General features: G+C 47.4%; 1 protein-coding gene across 2 annotated transcripts; it reads left to right on the top strand.

The window, feature by feature from the left end:
• The first annotated feature begins 4622 nt into the window (after positions 1 to 4622).
• Positions 4623 to 10360, top strand: LOC110301238 (zinc finger protein 441-like). 2 transcript variants are annotated; one of them, XM_029482080.2, is made up of 4 exons: positions 4623 to 4732; positions 7277 to 7403; positions 7591 to 7648; positions 9232 to 10360. In XM_029482080.2, exons 1-4 carry the CDS (start codon positions 4730 to 4732, stop codon positions 10184 to 10186), a joined length of 1143 nt encoding a protein of 380 aa, XP_029337940.2. In that variant the 5' UTR covers positions 4623 to 4729; the 3' UTR covers positions 10187 to 10360. The 2 variants fall into 2 exon arrangements, with proteins under 2 accessions (XP_029337940.2, XP_085700611.1); XM_085844485.1 differs by lacking the exon at positions 4623 to 4732 and adding an exon at positions 4802 to 5098.
• Positions 10361 to 19107: the final 8747 nt, after the last annotated feature.

Below are 19107 nucleotides of genomic sequence, written 5' to 3' on the forward strand. Positions count from 1 at the left end.
ATAAGGGTCACTGGTGAGCCTTCCAATTCTGGATTATAGTTCATTCCAAATATAGTCAAGTTGACAACCAGGGATAGCCACTCAGAGGGTTTGTTTGTTTTTTTTTTTATCAAAGCACCACACCTGTTCTCGCAGACTCTCCCCTCTGATCCTCCTCTTCTCCCTGTACCTCCAGGGTCAAAAACTCTGCCTCCAAAAGCACGGTACTCAGGTTTGTAACACACACCCCTAAAAATAGACACAAAGTCTTGAAAAAAGAGAAAGTTCTCTTTGGCTTGAGGGTAAGCCAGAGATGGGAAGTGTTGGGTGTGACCATTGCCAGTTTTTGATGCCTGCATGGGACACAGAGTCTGGAATTCCCTGAGTACATTGGACTTTGTGGCCCCTGGGGAAGTCCCCACAGTCACCCTAGGAACAGGATTAAAGAAGTCAGGGGCTGGAGTGATGGCTCAGAGATTAAGAGTGTGCCCTGCTTTGCTTTTATAAAGTTTTTTTTTGGATTATTTTGTGAGTATTTGACTTGCGTGTATAAATGAGCACCGTATGCGCGCGATGTGCTTGGAGGTCAGAGGCCGGTGTCGGATCCTCTGGAACGTGACTTAGGGGAGTTACGTGAGCCACCAGGTGGGAATTGAACCTGGGCCCTCTTAAAGAACAGCAAGTGCTCATAACTTCTAAGCCATCGCTCCAGCTCTGGGCTTGTTTTCTGTTGCTGTGATAAAATCACAAGCAACTTGGGGGAAGAAAGGATTTGTTTGACTTCCACTTTTCAATCATAGTTCACCAATGAGGGGGACGGACGTCGGGGCAGGAGCTCAGGGTGGGAGCCTGAAGGCAGGGATTGAAGCAGAGACCCTGGATGGCTTACTCCCTAGCTCACATCAGCTACTGTTCAGGCCAGGCCTACCTGCCTGGGGATGGCACCACCCACAGTGGGCTGGGCCCTCCTATATCAGTAATTAAATTATGTCATAGACATACCCACAGGCCAATCGACTAAGCCATCAAGTAGTTCCTTAAGGTTCCCTCTTTCTAGATGATTAGTCAAGTGTAGCCGCCTGCCGGTTACTGGGTTCCTGAAAGTAAAGATGGGGTGGATGGGAAGGGCAGCGAGAGAAATAAGGAGCCAAGACAAAGTTTTCTGATCAAGTCCATGTTTACTTCTGCGTGTGAGCTTATAAAGGGGGGAACCCATCGCCCACCATACCAGGATCTTGTTGCTTGGTCAGGATCCTGTCAGAACAGGTTCAGCCTTTCAGCGGGTAGTGGTGTCTTGGGGGAAAGCTGGTGGCAGGACAATAGACCTAACTTGGTCTGAAGACTCCACCCTAGGTGGGCTAGCAAGTGTGGCAAGCCAGGCCTGAGCCAGCCTGCTCAAGGCTGGGGGAAGGGCACAGTCAAGATGACAAGGCTAACCAGCACGGATGTGTGCTGCTCTCCCAGAAGCCTGTGGTTTCCAGTGCCTGTGGATGGTGGCTCACTATTGCCTGTAACTCAGTGCCTTTCTGACAGCCTCAGACAACCGCACTCATACACGTACCCAGGTACCGAGACAGACAGACAGACAGTAATACAATAATAAATCTTATTGTTGCTGTTAGCTTAGGGGGATCGGAAGTCCCAGCTTGGGAGAGGCCGTGGAGATGGGGTCTCCTGCCCCAAGCCTTCCCTCCACCCGTGCTTACGCTTGAGTGGCTTGCCTTGTTCCTTTACGTGTGAGGGGTGGGAGCTGGCAGACAGCACCACCCCTCCCCAGATGGCGAGGAGGCTCACGGTCATGGACAGGAGGATCTGTGGTGTGCGTGTGTTTTGTCTGCCCCTGTTCCCCCTGTAGCCCTTTGCCTTCGAGTCTTCCAACGGCACAGGAAGCAGTCTCACACCCACGGCCCTGTCCCTCAGAAGCCCAGCTCTCCCCTTCCTTCTCGACAGGCTGAAGGGCCTTTTCTGCAACTGTTTGAAGAACGATGAAGCACACCTGTGCTACACAGGAGAGATGAGAGTGGCTCACTGTGAGAGTGGTTGTAGGCCTGTGATGAGTGTGTAAAGCATGTGTGTGTGTGTGTGCGTGTGTGTGTGTGTTGTGGGCCATGGCTTCAGTAAAAATAAACTTTAGTAGCCAATAAACTCGAAACATTCTTGGCCTCCTTTGGGGCTAACACGCTAGAATTTTTTTTTTTTTTAAATCCAATTTGATGTTACACAACCAGGTTCTGTTGCCCATTTGAAACGAGCTTTGCAAAGACAAGAGACAGTCAGATACAACATGGGGGATCCAGTTCTTCAGTTGGCATCCTGAGCTGGGGTAAGGCTTAGGGGTACTTAAGTGATAAAGAAACAGAACTGAGGGCTGGCGAGATGGTGGCTCAGTGGTTAAGAGCACTGACTGCTCTTCCGAAGGTCCCGTGTTCAAATCCCAGCAACCACATGGTGGCTCACAACCATCCTTAACGAAATCTGATGCCCTCTTCTGGAGTGTCTGAAGACAGCTACATTGTACTTACATACAATAAATAAATAAATCTAAAAAAAAAAAAAAGAAGAAGAAGAAGCAGCAGAACTGAGGAGGAGCAGTTAGGTAAGACAGCATGTGAGGTCAGACCACCCCTGGGCCTCCACCTGCCATGCATGCAGAGGTCTAAGTACATCACACCCATGCTGTAGTGTGCATTTCCCCTCCAGAAATAATTTAAAATTATTTTATCTATTTGAAACATAGTCTGTGTATCCTTGGCTGGCCTGGAGCTTGATATATAAACCTGTCTAGCCTCAGACTCAGAGACCTACCTGCCTCTGCCTCTGGAAGGCTGGGGTTACAGGAAAGCACCACCACACTGGGCCCTTTTCTTTTCTTTTTTTTTTTTTGGTTTTTCAAGACAGGGTTTCTCTGTATAGCTCTGGCTGTCCTGGAACTCACTTTGTAGACCAGGCTGGCCTCGAACTCAGAAATCCGCCTGCCTCTGCCTCCCGAGTGCTGGGATTAAAGGCGTGCGCCACCACGCCCGGCTTTTATTTTCTTAATAACACGGCTGGGGACTGAACCCAGGGATTCTTTTTTTTTTTTTTTTTGGTTTTCGAGACAGGGTTTCTCTGTATAGCCCTGGCTGTCCTGGAACTCACTTTGTAGACCAGGCTGGCCTCGAACTCAGAAATCCGCCTGCCTCTGCCTCCCAAGTGCTGGGATTAAAGGCGTGCGCCACCACTGCCGGGCAAACCCAGGGATTCTTGAGTTCTAGGCAAGGAAGGACTCTGTTAACTGAAGTTACATCTCTGGTTTCCATCAGGCATTTTGCCCTTTGTAATGAGCAGTGGGTGTTCTCTGAAGGGTTATTGACCTGAAAGCCCCCGGGAGCTGGGAAACCGGACATGCTGATAACCTCTGCTCACCAGAGCTCGGAACACACCGGTGTTCCTCTGTATCTACACCGTCCAGGCTTCTCGAGGTAACAGATCTGCAGATGGGATCGTCCACCCCGAACTTCCCTTTGCTGTCCTATAAAACCCCAAGTTCCGACCGTTGCCCTTCATTGTCCTGGCCAAAGGTCGACTCGCCTCTGTGGAGGTCTGCCTCTTACTTTCATGTCCTTTCCATCGATCCTGTTCTAAAACTTTTAGTAGTTTGAGATGAACAAAAGCAAGCTCAGAGTTCCTGAAAGACAACACAGGTGATCTATTATTACCGTCATGACCCGTCTACCACAAAGCGAATGGGACCACACTCCTTAGTGGCTCAGAAAGGTGTCCTGGTGGCCCATGAAAGAAATTCGAGTACTCAGGGAGTTGGAAGCCAATGACTAGGGGTAGAGCCTTTTGGGTAGAGTGGCTACCAGGAAGAAGGCCATTGGTGGCATCCCCAACACAACATAAACCCAGCTGGGTATGAAAGCATACACACCTGTAATCCCAGCGTTCAAGAGACAGAAGGATCAGGAGTTCAAGTACATCCTCGGCCACACAGCTTACTTGAGGCCAGTCTGGGCTACATGAGACCCTATCTCCAAAAAATAAAAAATAAAAAAGCCTTTATGTTTCTCCTTAGTAGCCCCAATCAACTTGAGATTCTAGAGCAACGGTTTCAACCTTCTTAATGCTGCGACCCTTAAATATACTTCCTTATGTTATGGTAACCCCAAGCCATAAAATTATTTTCATAGCTATTTCATAACTATGACTTTGCTAATGTTATGAATTGTAATGTAAATATCTGTTTTAGCTCGGTGACAGAGGCACACTCCTTTAATCCCAGCAGAGGCAGATAGATTTCTGAGTTAGAGTCCAGCCTCTACTACAGAGCGAGTTCCAGGAGAGCCAGGGTCATACAGAGAAAACGTGTCTTAAAACAACAAAACAAAACCCTGTGTCTTGTGACGCTCCTAAAACGACCCTTTTTGCAGGGTCTTTCGACATCCCCGCCCACAGCCCCCAAAGGGGTTGCAATCCACAGCAACCTGAGCAATTGTCTTGAGCAAATTTAACCCTAGTTTTCCCCCTCTCGATGTGCAGGGCGAAGGGGCGGGACTGCAGTAACTGTCCAATGAGACGCGCCGCTAGCCGGGGCGGGACGCTGCCACGCAAAGCCACCAAAGAGACTCTCTCACTCGCGAGGCTCGGGTGGTCGGGTCTGTATCGGTAGTTGTCACTCAGGCTGTCTGCCCCCGCCCGGGTCCTGCTGTGCCCTGTGGGGAACCGGGAACCGGGAGGGGGGCGTCCTTAGGACCTCCGGGAGGACGCGATGGTGAGTGCAGCCGGGGAGTGACTGCTGCTTGACGCTGCGCCACTCGGGAGTCTGCGCCCCAGTTTGTCACCGGCTCCGATCGCTTCGGTTTGGCTCCGCCCGGCTCTGCTCTCGGCACTGCCGTGGGGTGGGCGGGGCGGCAGCGGCATCCTGGCTGTGCAGAGTGTGCGAGAGCTGCGGCCTGAGGGTCCCCAGCCCATCACTGCTCCCTAAGTGGCACCGACTTCCCCAGTGTTGTCCCTGTTTACTGGAGGTCTCAAATGAGCGACCCTATTCCAGCGTAGCTTTTCAAAGTCAGCTGCCACTGGAGGCCTTCGTTTCCGGTTCCCCCTTTCCACATTTCCAGTAGCAGCAACCCCTCTTCAGGTCACTGTCTTTTTTTTTTTTTTTCCTTTTCCCCTCTCGTCCGTCGTCCCCCCCACCCCCCTCAAACCCCATTCTCTCAGCAGGGTTTCTAGTCTCTTCTAGCCTGGGTTTAAGCGGTACTGGGGATGGATGCATGGCTTCCCACCTGCTGGTCAGTACTCTCTCCATGCTAACTCCTCATCCTCTGGCCTTCACCTTCCAAATCCCAAGTATTTCGAATACAGACCTGTACAATCGCATCTGGTGGCTTTTCTACATCCTACACACACACACGCTATTTTAATTACAACTTTTCTTTAGGGCAAGGTTGGTTTGGTTGGTTGACTGATCTTTGCAGTGCTGAGGACAGGACCCAGGGCTTTGAGCGTTATCATTGAACTGTATCTCCAGTGTGTGTGTGTGTGTGTGTGTGTGTGTGTGTGTGTATTAGCATGTATGCATTGTATAACTTTCACTTTGCAATTCAGGATGGTCTCAAACTAATAATCCTGTCTGTCTCAGCTTCCCTGTTGGTGGGGTTACAGGGAAAGGATTCCAGATTTGGCCGAATGGCTGTTACAAAGCCCTGTGTTTTGTTGGCTGTCTGCGTGAAGCTTTCTGGAACTGTGTTCTCTAAGATGTGTAGACCTGCCCTCTCAGTGTCTTTCCTGGGCACAGACATTGAAATTAAGGTTTTTTGGAAACCTTTTTCTGGGTCCCTTGCCCTTGAGGTACAACTCCTAAGTACTTCCTTTCCTGGCTGGTGTCACCTTTAAGGGCTTTTGAGTCGCAGTTTTTCATTAAAAAGGGAAACAAAGGGCTGGGGAGATGGCTCAGTGATTAAGAGGACCCAGGTTTGATTTTCAGCATTCACATGGCTGTCCTCAGCTGTCTGTAAAGCCACAGCCTGGGCTCCATCTCCTGCTCACACCCATGCAGACAAAACACCTACATACGAATGAGTAAGTAACAAGTGAGACTCAGTGCCCCCCCCCCCCCCCCCCCCCCCGCCGCATGCCACCTGCTGCAAGCTAGAATGGAGGACCCAGGGGGCTTTGATCTCCACACCCTCTGTGGCACGTGTGTGCCAATAAATAAATAAATAAATAAACAAATAAATAAAATTTAGTTTAGCTGGTCGGTGGTAGTGCACGCCTTTAATCCCAGCACTCGGGAGGCAGAGGCAGGCAGATTTCTGAGTTCGAGGCCAGCCTGGACTACAGAGTGAGCTCCAGGACAGTCATGGTTACACAGAGAAACCCTGTCTGGAAAAAAAAAATAGTTTAAAAACTGTGCAGAAGTATAGCCATTAAGCTGTTTCAGTGTGAGCCAAGCCCTGCTAGAAGGGGCTTTTAGGGTGCCTTGTTTCAGCGTGTGTCTCAGTGCTGACGAGGGAGTAGGCAGAGTGGAGGATGCGCTAAGGCTCAGGACTGTGAAGATGTAATCGGCTCTAGGTGCTCATGCCTCTCCCTCCTGTCCGCTCTCTGTCTGTCTGTCTGTCTGTCTGTCTGTCTGCTGATTTCCTTGTACAATTTTAGGTTTAAACGTTCACGTTTATTTTACACCTGTAAGTAGATGCCTGCAAGTATGTCAGTACAACATGTTTTGCCCTCAGAGGCCAGAAGAGGGCGCCAGAACTCCTGGAAGTAGAGTTACAGATGGTGGTGAGCCACCTTGAGAGTGCTGGGAACTGAACCTGGGTCCTCTGGCAGCGCAGCGTCATCTGGCCAGCCCGTCCAGCACAATTTTAAAGGGAGGCAGAGAGAGAGAAAAAAAAAAATGGGCCTGTGATAAATCTGTCAACAAGTTCGACCTGGTGGCCCCAGCTGTCATCCCAGCCTTGAAAAGGATTGGATAAAAGATCATGAGTTGGAGGTTGGCCTGGGGCAACAGCCAGATACTGTCTAAGGCCGACACACCATTTTTATTTATGTGTCTGTGTCTGTGTTAGAATATGCTGTGTGCTGCCCTGCCTCACTGCAAGGAGACCAGAAGAGGGTGTTGAATCTGGAGCTAGTCGTGGTTGTGAGCAAGTAACCCAGTGTGGGTGCTAGGGACTGAACTCAGACCCTATGAAGACCCTCAGAAACGTTCCTAACTGCTGAGCCATCGCTGCAACCCCTCACGGGAATGTTTTATGACCTCTGTGAATACATACGTATCTCTCTTCCTCTTGTAAACACATATGGGACATTTCAGGACTCAGTGACCTTTGAAGATATGACTGTGGACTTCACCCAGGAGGAGTGGGCTCTGCTGGACTCGTCCCAGAGGAACCTTTACAGAGAAGTTGTCGGGGAGATCTTTATGAACTTGGCCTCTGTGGGTAAGGATGACATCTCCCCGTTACTTTTCCAGTTACACAAACATGATCTGCCCGTCATTGCTGGTCCATGATTGGAACTGAAAAAGGAACTCTTTGATACTAACCATAGCATTGTTGCAGCAGATCGAGATCCTGGAGTCTCATACATTCTCTCTAATAACTCCGCTTTCTCCACTCCGGGTTGCAGGGGAGAGATGGGACCAGAATATTGAAGACTGGTACAGAAACCAGGGCAGGATCCTAAGGTAACTCACTGAGAACAGAAAGGATTGTCCCATGATAGGAGGGTAGGAGGTGGCGCAGTAGCTCAGGCGGTGCAGTGCCTTCTGAGCAGCCGTGGGGAACCTATGTCCGCCTCCTGGAATCTCTGTGAAGAGCCAGGTGGGTGGGGAATGTGCTTGCCATCCTGGTTTTGGGGAGGTAGAGCGAGGTTGATCTCTGGGGCTCACTGGCCCCCCCAGTCCAGTCATATTGCCTAGTTCTTTGTGGAAGCAGAAACCCAGTCTCGGAAAATAAGGTTAGCCAAGTGACTGAGGAAGACATGGGAGATTGACTTCTGGCCTCCACATACACACACATGTACACACATACACAGACATGTACAGATACACACAGAATTTTAATTCGACATGAAGTTTTAAAAAATAAATCTGAGCTGGTGAGATGGCTTAGTGGTTAAGAGCACCGCCGACTGTTCTTCCAAAGGTCCTGAGTCCAAATCCCAGCAACTACATGGTGGCTCACAACCATCTGTAACAAAATCTGATGCCCTCTTCTGGTGTGTCTGAAGACAGCTACAGTGTACTTACATATAATAAATAAATAATAAATCTTAAAAAAATCCACCTTTCTGCAGGCTTACTTATTTATTTTCACACTTTATTTATTTATTTATTTCTGTGTATGTATATGCACGCACACATGTGCACCTACGAAGGCCAGGGGCATCAGCTTCCTCTGGAGCTGGAGGTAAGGGGGTCCTTGTGAATCTTCTGACATGGCTGCTAAGAACTGAACTTGGGTCCTTTGTAAGAACAGTACACATGTACACATTCTTTGGGCTGGGAGATGGCTCAGAAGTTAAGAGCATTTTTTTTTCCAGATTTATTTATTTATTATATGTATGTCATATATTATATATGTATGTCATATATTATATATGACTGTAGCTGTCAGAAGAGGGCATCAGATCTTATTATGGATGGTTGTGAGCCACCATGTGGTTGCTGGGATTTGAACTCAGGAACTAAGGAAGAGCAGTCGGGTGCTCTTACCTACTGAGCCATCTCACCAGCCTGCATTTGTTTTTCTTGAAGAGAACCTAGGTTAAGTTTCCCAACACCCACATGGCAGTTCATAGCCATCTGTAAGTCCAGTTCCAGGAGTCCATTGTCTTCTGGCACACAGGATGCCATATATGCCATATATATTCAGACATATATGTAGGGAATACACCTATACACATAAAATAAAAAAGAATAATAAAAGCAGTAAAAAAGTGAGTATGGGATTGGTGAGATGGCTCAGCGAGTAAGAGCACTGACTGCTTTTCTGAAGCAAAATCTGAGTTCAAATCCCAGCAACCTCATGGTGGCTCAAAACCACCATAATGAGATCTGACGCCCTCTTCTGGTGAGTCTGAAGTCAGCTACTTGTACTTATGTATAATAATAATAAAAAAAAAATCTTAAAAAAAAAGTGACAATACATATTCTTAACTGCAGATATATTTCTCTAGCCCCCAAGTAGAAATATAAAATTGAAGCATATAAATAAATATGAAATTGTGAGCAAAGCATTTATAATGTGTTCTATTTATTTTTAACAGCAGCCATATCGTGGAGAGACTTAGTGACAGCAAACAAGGTAGCCATTGTTGGGAAACCATCAGCCAAATTCTTGACCATGATCTGAAAAAGAAAAGCTCTCCTGGAGTAAAACTCTGTGAGGGCAGTGTGTGTGGACCAGCCTTCGTGCCTTGTTCATCCGGGAAGCCCAGCAGTGCGCAGGCGCACGCTGGACAGGATGTACGTGACTGCAAATGCAAGCGATGTCAGACAGCCTTCTGTAATTATTCCTTCCAAGCCAATGGCAGGTCTCACTGTGAAGACAAGCCCAACGGGTGTCGGGAACGCGAGGAAGACTTCCTGTCTTTCCCCAGCCTTGGTGACTTCGTTATAACTCGTACTGAAGTTGGGCCCCATAAATGTAACGTGTGTGGAAAAGGTTTGCACTATCCCAGCTCTCTTAGAATCCATGAAAGAATCCACACAGGAGAGAAGCCCTATCAGTGTGAACAGTGTGGGAAAGCCTTCAGTTGCTGGGGATCAGTTCGGAGACATCAAAGGACTCACACTGGTGAGAAACCCTACAACTGTAAGGAGTGTGGGAAGGCCTTCAGCTCTCTCTCAGGCCTTAAAGGACACATGATAAGACACACCGGTGGTGGACCTTATAAGTGTAAGGAGTGTGGAAAAGTCTTTAACTCACCCAGCGCACTTAGTAAACACGAGCGAACTCACACGGGGGAGAGGCCTTTTCTGTGTAAGTACTGTGGGAAAGCGTTCATTTGTTCCACCTCAGTCCGCAAACATGAGAGGACTCACACTGGAGAAAAACCCTACCAATGTAAGCGCTGTGGGAAGGCCTTCATTTCTAATTCAGGCCTCCAAGGACACATGATCAGGCACACTGGTGTTGGGCCTTACAAATGTAAGGTCTGTGGGAAAGCCTTTGGCTCTCCCAGTGCAGTTCTAAGGCATGAAAGTGCTCATGCTGTATAGGGAAAGTCTTCACTTTGAGAATACTTAAGGTCCCGAGAAAATGTTTCACTGTCCTAGTTCAGGTACAGAAACTGATTACTGGAGGGAAACTCCTGTTTAGAGAATATGGGTAAGCCATAGACTGCCAGATTTTATGTGGAAGCACGAAGAGACTGAAGAAAAACCTTATAAATAAAAGAATAAAACCTCTCTCTCTGTGTGTGTGTGTGTGTGTGTGTAACAGCACATTTTGTTGAGATGGGCCAGAAGATGCACAAATGAATTCTTTAGTCAGGTGTGCGAGCACAGCCTTTAATCCCTGCACTTGGGAAGCAGAGGCAGGTGAATCTCTGAGTTCAAGGCCAACCTGGTCTACATGATGAGTTCCAGGACAGCCAGGGCGATATAGAGAAGCCCCTTGGTTAAGAGGGCTTGCTGTCCTCCAGAGAACCAAGTTTCTGTTGTCAGCACCCATGTGTGATATCTTACAACCGTGAGTTCAGGTCCAGAGGATTCATAGGTAAGCCGTAGACTGTGGCCTCTGCAGGCTTTGCACTTAACATATAAGTAAATGCGTGCAATTTTAAGAAGATGGGATGATTTCTCAGGTTAGTACCCAGGGGACATGAATGACAGTGGTTGCTATGGAGAAGGCTTTGAGATGGGATGTAAACCAGGGAAAGGCACTGTTCTGATACAAAGGCACGTGTGAGGTCAGGGGAGAACTCTGGCATGCATTTTCCTCCGGCTCTACACGGAGTTCAGAGGCAGAACTCAGGTTATTAAGGTTGGCAGCAAGAGCCTTCTGCACCTGCTGAGCCATTTTGTCAGCCCACCTACTTTTATGTGATTAGCTCTTGCTCTCAGCATGACCTGGAACTCAACAGTCCTCCTGCCTCAGCCTCTGCAGTGTTTCCAGAATAACATTTGAAAACCTTTTTTCATTTATTAATGTGCGGGTGGGAGATCATGTGCTTCTGTGGGGCAGAGGACAGCTGTCTGCAGTTCGTTCTCTCCTTCCTTTACATGGGCTTTAGGGGCCAAACTCAGGTTGCCCACATGCCCAGCGAATGCCTTTACCTGTTGAGCCACCTGGTCAGCTCTAAGTGGTTGTTTTTACTGTGTGTGTGTGTGTGTGTGTATGTGTGTGTGTGTGTGTGTGTGTGTATGTGTGTGTGTTTGTACCAGTGAAGGTGTGGAGAGCAAAGAAAAACCTCCAGATGTTGGCCTGTTGCAAATTGTTTGAGTCAGGGTCTCTCTTTTTTTTTTTTTTTTAAGATTTATTTATTATATGTAAGTACACTGTAGCTGTCTTCAGACACTCCAGAAGAGGGCGCCAGATCTCGTTACGGATGGTTGTGAGCCACCATGTGGTTGCTGGGATTTGAACTCTGGACCTTCGGAAGAGCAGTGGGGTGCTCTTACCATCTCACCAGCCCGAGTCAGGGTCTCTTGTTTGCATACCCTACACTAACTGGCCCGGAGCTTCCAGGGATTCTGGTCTACACCTTCCATCTTACTGTAGGAACATGGCAATTAAGTTGCTACTGTGCTGGCTGAAATAGAATGGCCCCCATAGACTCATATATTTGAATACTTGATCCCCAGTTGGTAAAAATGGTGTGACTTTGTTGGGGGAGGTGTGTCACTGGGGGTGCTCCACCATTATAGACTCATCTTCTGAAACTGTAAGCCCCAAATTAACTGTTTTTCTTTTATAAGTTGCCTTAGTCATGGTGCTTTATCACTGCGAATGGAAAGTCACTAAGAAAACTAAAACTACTGGCTCTCAGCTTTTACATGGGCTCCGAGGATTCAAGCTTGCCCCTTCATACTTCCATGGCAAGTGGTATAGCCAGTAAGCCACTTCCCCAGATCACGGAGTGACCCTGCTGACAGAAACTTGTGGTGCAGGGAGGCTGCTCTAAGGTGTCAGCAATCCTGATGATTAGAACAAAGCTCTGGAGTTTAGAATCATCTTCCCCGCATTGGTAGGGATGGAGCCTAGGGTTGTGCATATCCTAGGCAAGCCCTGCAAACCCTGAGCAGACCCAGCTGTAGGTTGGATTTTAAGGCCCTACAAGCCACTTAAAGGTTTGGTTTCCAATGTGACACTGTTGGGAGGTGGTGAAACCTTTAATAGGGCAGCCTAATGAGGTGTTTGTTTTTTTGGTTTTTTTTTTGTTTGTTTGATTGTTTATTGCTTTTGGTAGGGGTGGGAGTATTGAGACAGGATCTCTATGTAGCCCTGGCTGTCCTGAACTCAGGAACCAGGATGGCATCAAACTCAAAATCTGACTGCCTCAGCCTCCCAAGTGCTGGGATGACCAGTATGTACCACCATGCCTGGGTTATTTTGTGTGCATGTGTGTGACTCTGTGTGTAGGCTTGTGCAGGTGGCCACAGAAGCCAGAGAAGTTAGATCTCTCTGAAGTTGGAGTTACAGGCAGTGGTGAACAGCCTGGCGTGGGTGCTGGGAATCCAACGAAGGCCCTCGGGAGAGCAGTGTGTGCTCTTAGCTTCAGCATTCTCCCCCGGCCCTGGTTTTTGGGGACATGCTCAGAAGGAGACAGTGGGACTTTAGGCTCTTCCTTTCCTCTCTTTCACTTCCCAGCAGTGAGGTGAGCCAACTGCACTGTGCCAGGATCCTCTGTGAGGTGCTGCCTCATGACAGGCCTCAAACAGTGGGGCTCATCACTCAGGAACTGGGGCTCATCACTCACAGACTGGAGCCTGCTAAACGGAACCAAAATAAGCATTAGCATTATCTATGGGATACTTCCAGAGTCGACTTTGACTTCTTGCTTGTAATCATGGAGTCTGCAGACACCTGTCTTTATTTTTAATTTAGATGTGTGTTATACCCTGACAAATTCCTCTGCTTACGCATATGTCCTTGAGAGACTGTCGTAGCCTGAAAGACACGGCCTTAGTCAGACATAGATAACGTGTACCATAGACTCACCACATAAGGATTTGTTGTCATTATTTATCGTCCTGGAATTGGTCATGCTTTGTATTGCTTGCCTTTAAAGACACTGAGAAAATACTTGCTCGCTGGCATGGTATTAACCAGTGGCCCTCCCATATCTGTCTCTTGCATCTTATTTCTACCTTTCCTATAATCACTCTCCCAGTCGTGGTTCCCATGTTGACTGACCAGCAGGCTTTGGCAGGTATGGATTACATAATTACATACTTATGTGTGGCTGTGTATTTCTGTGTGGGCGTCTGTACATGTGAGTGCAGGTGCTCTCAGTATCCAGAAGAGGATATCAGTAGCAAGTGGTTATGAGCTGCTCAATGTGGATGTTGGGAACGAAACTTGGATCCCCAGAAAGAGCAAATTTCTTAACAGATGAACCTCTCTAGCCCCACTACAAAAGGTTTTATAAGGCAGCCTTCCCATCCATGAGGATAAAGACATCTTAATCACCTCTCATGGCTCCCACCTCTTAATCCTGTTGCTTTGAGAATTAAGTTTCAATATTAACCCAAAGACTCGGATCATGATAAGATTTTCATAAAGTCATGTGTCACCAGATCTAGCTAGCGTGTAATTTTAAATAGTGTATTTGCATGGCTGGAGAGATGACTCAGCAGTTAAAGGCACTTGCTATTGCAGAGGACCCAGGTTCAGTTCCCAGCAACCATGTGGTGGCCACAACCATTCATAACTCCAGAGTCACCTGACTTACGGGGGGCCTGAAGAGATGGGGGAGCCTGCAGGAGTCTGACCTAGGTTTTCAGCATACATGTAATGGCTGAGGAGCTTGGTGTTCATGTGGACTCCTAACAGTGGGAGTGGGGCTGTCTCTGACTCTTTTGCCTGCTTGTTGGCCCTTTTCCTCCTCCTGGCTTGCATCATCCAGTCTTGATGTGATCCTGTGTGCCTGGTCTCACTGAGCTTGTTATGCTGAGTTTGCTGGGTTTCCTTGATGTCAGCTGGGAGGCCTGCATTTTTGTAAGGGTAGGTGGGGGGGGGGAGGAACTTGGCAAGAGGAAAGATATTGGGGATAGACTGGGGAGAGGGGAGGGCGGGAAACTTATGTCAGGATGTAAGATATGAGAGGATTGAGAGAGAGGGAGGGAGGGAGAGAGAGAAGGAGAGAGAGAGAGAGAGAGAGAGAGAGAGAGAGAGAGAGAGAGAGAAAGAGAGAGAGAACTGGTTGGTTTTGGGTGTCAACTTGACACAGGCTGGAGTTATCACTGAGAAAGGAGCTTCAGTTGGGGAAATGCCTCCTCGAGATCCAGCTGTAAGGCATTTTCTCAATTAGTGATCAAGGGGGAAAGGCCCCTTGTGGGTGGAACCATCTCTAGGCTGGTAGTCTTGGGTTCTATAAGAGAGCAGGCTGAGCAAGCCAGGGGAAGCAAGCCAGTAAGGAACATCCCTCCATGGCCTCTGCATCAGCTCCTTCTTCCTGCCCTGCTTGAGTTCTAGTCCTGACTTCCTTGGTGATGAACAGCAGTATGGAAGTGTAAGCTGAATAAAACCCTTTCCTCCCCAACTTGCTTCTTGGTCATGATTTTTGTGCAGGAATAGAAACCCTGACTAAGACAAATTGGTACCAGGAGTGGGGTATTTCTGAAGGCATGAAGGGGTCATGCAGAGCAGCTGAGGCTCAGCACTGTGAGAGGCCATGGAAGGCCACTGGTGAAGGTGCAGCCTCAGCTGCAATTGATGTCCCAGGACAGAAGGAGTCATGTAAAGGAGTTGAGGCTTGGCACCATGAAGAGAGCCTATGAGAGGCTGTTACTGTGGAAGATAGCAGCGTTTGGAGATGCCAGTACCATGAGATGCCCACCAAGGACAGCAGCAGCAGTGGAGTACAGGCAGCTGGAGCCCAGAAGACAAGATGTATGTTACAAAGGTATGGCTGGAGAAGTGACCCAAGCCCTTAGAGGAGCCCAGATGATGGTGAGTTGGATCCCAGACACTGGACAGTTCGAGTTTAATTTTTGCTTTTGATTGTGACTGTGCTCTGATATTTTTCCCTCTTGAAGGAAGAAAATATTTTAGTGGATCCCACAGTTAAGAGACTTTTAATTGTAAAAAGACTTTGGATTTTAAAAGATATTGGGTATTTTTAAAGGATCGAACTTTTAATATCTAAAGACTGTGGGACTTTTAAAGTTATTTAAGATCTTGGGGATGAATAAGAACTAAGAGTTGAGGCTTACTAGTGATGTGTTTGTGTGTCAAGTTGAAGGGGTCAATTGTACTGGCTGGTTTTGTGTGTCAACTTGACACAAGCTGTAGTTATCACAGAGAAAGGAGCTTCATTTGGAGAAAATGCCTCCATGAGATCCAGCTGTAAGGCATTTTCTCAATTAGTGATCAAGGGGGAAAGGCTCCTTATGGGTGGGACCATCTTGGGCTGGTAGTCTTGAGTTCTATAAGAGCGCAGGCTGAGCAAGCCAGGGGAAGCAAGCCAGTAAGGAATATCCCTCCATGGCCTCTGCATCAGCTCCTGCTTCCTGACCTGCTTGAGTTCCAGTCCTGACTTCCTTTGGTGATGAACAGCAGTATGGAAGTGTAAGCTGAATAATCCCTTTCCTCCCCAACTTGCTTCTTGGTCCTGATGTTTGATATTTGTGCAGGAATAGAAATCCTGACTAAGACAGACAGACAGACAGAGAGAGGGGGTGAGGTGGGGTGGGGTGGGTGGGTGGGAGGGAGGAGGAGAGTGAAGAAAGAAAGAAATATACTCAACTCACTCATGGATACAACAAATTACAAATTGAAAATTAGGGCTAGGATATAGCTCAGTGGTAGAATGCCTACTTAGCATATGAGAGACCTTAGGTTCAATTCCTAGTACTGAAAAACAAAGCACCCTGTGCTGGTTAGGGTTTTGCTTGTTTGGTGTGTGTGTGTGTGTGTGTGTGTGTGTGTGCTTGCGTGCGTGCGTGCGTGCATGTCAATTCAGCACGCAACCTGGAGTCACAGGTGAAGAAGGAACATCAACTGAATTTTTCAAATTTCTGCCCTCATTTAAGATTGGCAAGTGGAAGTGTTAGGGTGAAATAAACTCTTTCTTCCATTAGTCCCTTTTGATCAGTGTTTTATCATAGTAACAACAACTAACCATAAACAAACTAGGACATCTCACAAAACAAAACAAGCCCCCACATGCATTTTTTAAGTTATTGATACAACTGAAAAAAAAAAAAACATACTAGCATTTGTACCAATTTGGACCCTTTCTTTTGCTCCTTCCTTTTTTCTTTCCTTCATTTCCTCCTTTTCCTCCTCTTCCTCCTCCTCTTCCTCTTCCTTCTCTCCTTCTTTCTCCTCCTCCTCCTCCTCCTTTTTTCTGGAACTTTCTATGTAGACTAGGTTGGCCTCAAGTTCACAGAGATCGGCTGTCTCTGCTTCAAGTCCTGGGATTGATGGTCTACGTTATCATGCCTGGCCATTGGATGCAAAACAGAATCCCCTATCTTTATGAAGGTATTACATAAAAGTCAGAAGTTCAGAGATGAGCTTTAGGAACAAGTCATGAGGAGATGGAGAGATGGCTCAATAGTTAAGAGCACTGGCACCATGAAGACCTGGGTTCAATTCCCAGCACCCACATGGTCAGTCATAACCATCTATAACTCTAGTGCTAGGGTGTGCGATGCTCTCTCCTGGCTTCCATGGGCACCAAGCACATAGGTGGTACAAGACCCATAGCTATGTAAAACATCCCAGCACATGGGAAACTGAGGCAGGAGAATCTCAAAAGTTCAAAGCCAGCCTGGTCTACATAGTAAGTTCTAGGCCAACTATGGACACAGCCACTAGCCAATAGAGTTGTGTCACCCCTGAGCCTGCACATGACTCCTTCCTTGTACCCCTCCCATATCCATTTCTTGTTAATCACCTTAGATAAGGAATTGTTTGCTTAGAGACCCGTGATTTGGAAATCCCCTACTCTCCCCCCTCCTTTCCCCCTTGAGGGCCCATAAAAGGTGGGTCCCATGTCCCATCGAGGTTGACTTCTCTACCCCTGCATGGGATATGAGTCATCCCCAGAGCTCTGGCTTTTCCCAAATAAAGCCTCGTGTGATTTGTATTAAGCTTGGTCTCTTGTGAGTTCTTGGGAGTCCACTGTTGTCCCGAGACTTGAGTGAGGGTCTCCCTTTGTAAGACCCCCTTTTGGGGACCCCCACTCTAGTCTTGGGAGAGAGAGCACACCCAAAGAAACACGAGAATCCTTCTTGCTGTAAACACACAAGGTAGTTTAATGATGGAGCTCCGGATCAAAAAGTATCTCACGCAGGAGACAGTGGATTCGACCCCGAGGCTCGAAAGCTAGGGGTTTTTATGGGGTAAAGGCTTAGGGGTGGGGAACTCAGCATAGTGACACACTATTGGCTTATTCAAACATCAGCAGAAAGATTACATGTCAGCAAAAAGAATACATGCAGGTCAGGGTGTCAGGGTTCTGTGAGTTGTTGACTCAGTTCAGATAGCCCTGTTATGTCCTCAGATTCCTCTTTATCTTTATGGTCAAGCTGTTCCCAGGAATGCCCAGGTTTGTTTTTCTTTGTTCTCAGCCCCAGACAGCCTCTAGGCTCACAAACAACCAGGAATTTCTGAGTACTTTATGTGACTTACAGATCTTGAAATTTCATCTTTCTTTCATTCCCCTCTTCTTTTACTGAATAATTCTAATCTTAGAATTTTAGAAGTCTATATCTCTATGTGGAGAATAGAAATCATATTCTTCTATCTTAACTATAGGTTGGTATTGACGCTGGAGGACCATAAGCTATACTGCATTTACTCTATCTTTAACATGGGAACAAAAACAGAATAAGAAGAGATAGTAAACAGGACTAGGCAGGGACCCTTCTAGTGAGGCTTGAGGGTCTGGGCATGATGTAGGTACACGTAGATCAGATCTCTGACTGGAACTGGTGAGATGTCTTTGGGGTACCCGGCTCGTTTGCTGTAGCCAGTTGTGACCAGACTTCTTCCTGCACCACCTGCAAGCCTTTTAACTTAGCATACAGATCATTATTATAACAACATGTAGGTTTAAACACATCATTTTAGACAGTGATGTGCATGGGAGCCCCATAAAGGATCTCAAAAAGAGTAAGACTGAACCAAGAGGAAGTATTTCTAGTTCCAAATAGGGGAAGGGGAAGGAACACCAAGTCTGCGCCAGTCTCCATGGTTAATTTTTTCAAGGTCTCTTTTAGAGTTCTATTCATTCTTTCTATTTGTCCTGAGCTCTGAGGTCTGTACACACAATGTAAATTTCATTTGACCTCTAAATACTTGGCCACACCCTGACTTACCTGGGCAACAAAGGCAGGGCCATTATCTGACACTATTGTTTTTGGCACTCCGAACCTTGGAAATTTTTCTTTAATAATCTTCTTGATGACTATCTGAACAGTTTCATTTTTTACAGGGAAAAGCTTCTATCCATCTTGAGAATGTTTACAAAAACCAGAAGGTATTCATACACATATTTTTCTCAGTAAAGTCTATTTCCCAGTGTTGTGTCCGGCCAGCAGATCACAGCCTGGGTTCTAGCCTGGAAAGGCATTTTGGAAACCTGGAAGAGAAGAGGGGCTAGGCGGCGAGAGAAGGGAATGAAGCTAAGACAAGATTCTGATCAAAGCTCAATTTTACTATTTCCAGACACTCAGTTATAAAGGAAGGGGGAGGGAACCCGATTTCCCGCCAAGTAACTCAGGGTCCAGTAGCAGGACGAACACGTGTGTGCCTCCTCCAAGCAGCAAAGGCAGGGTCCAGCAGTAGGCGTGGCAGGACGAATGAGCAGGAAGCTCCACCCTTGAGCAAGCAGGTTCAAGCAGATGGGGGGAGACCACATCCCAGTAGACACCAGGTCTGTCTTCCCAGTGTCTTTTCCCTGGATCTACTACTATAGTGTGGCAGACATTGACTCTTTGGCAGGGCACACACTTGTGCACCACCT

This window comes from Mus caroli, unplaced genomic scaffold (genome assembly GCF_978045245.1).
Source record: "Mus caroli unplaced genomic scaffold, Mus_caroli_1 scaffold_11, whole genome shotgun sequence".
Taxonomy (NCBI): Eukaryota; Metazoa; Chordata; class Mammalia; order Rodentia; family Muridae; genus Mus; species Mus caroli.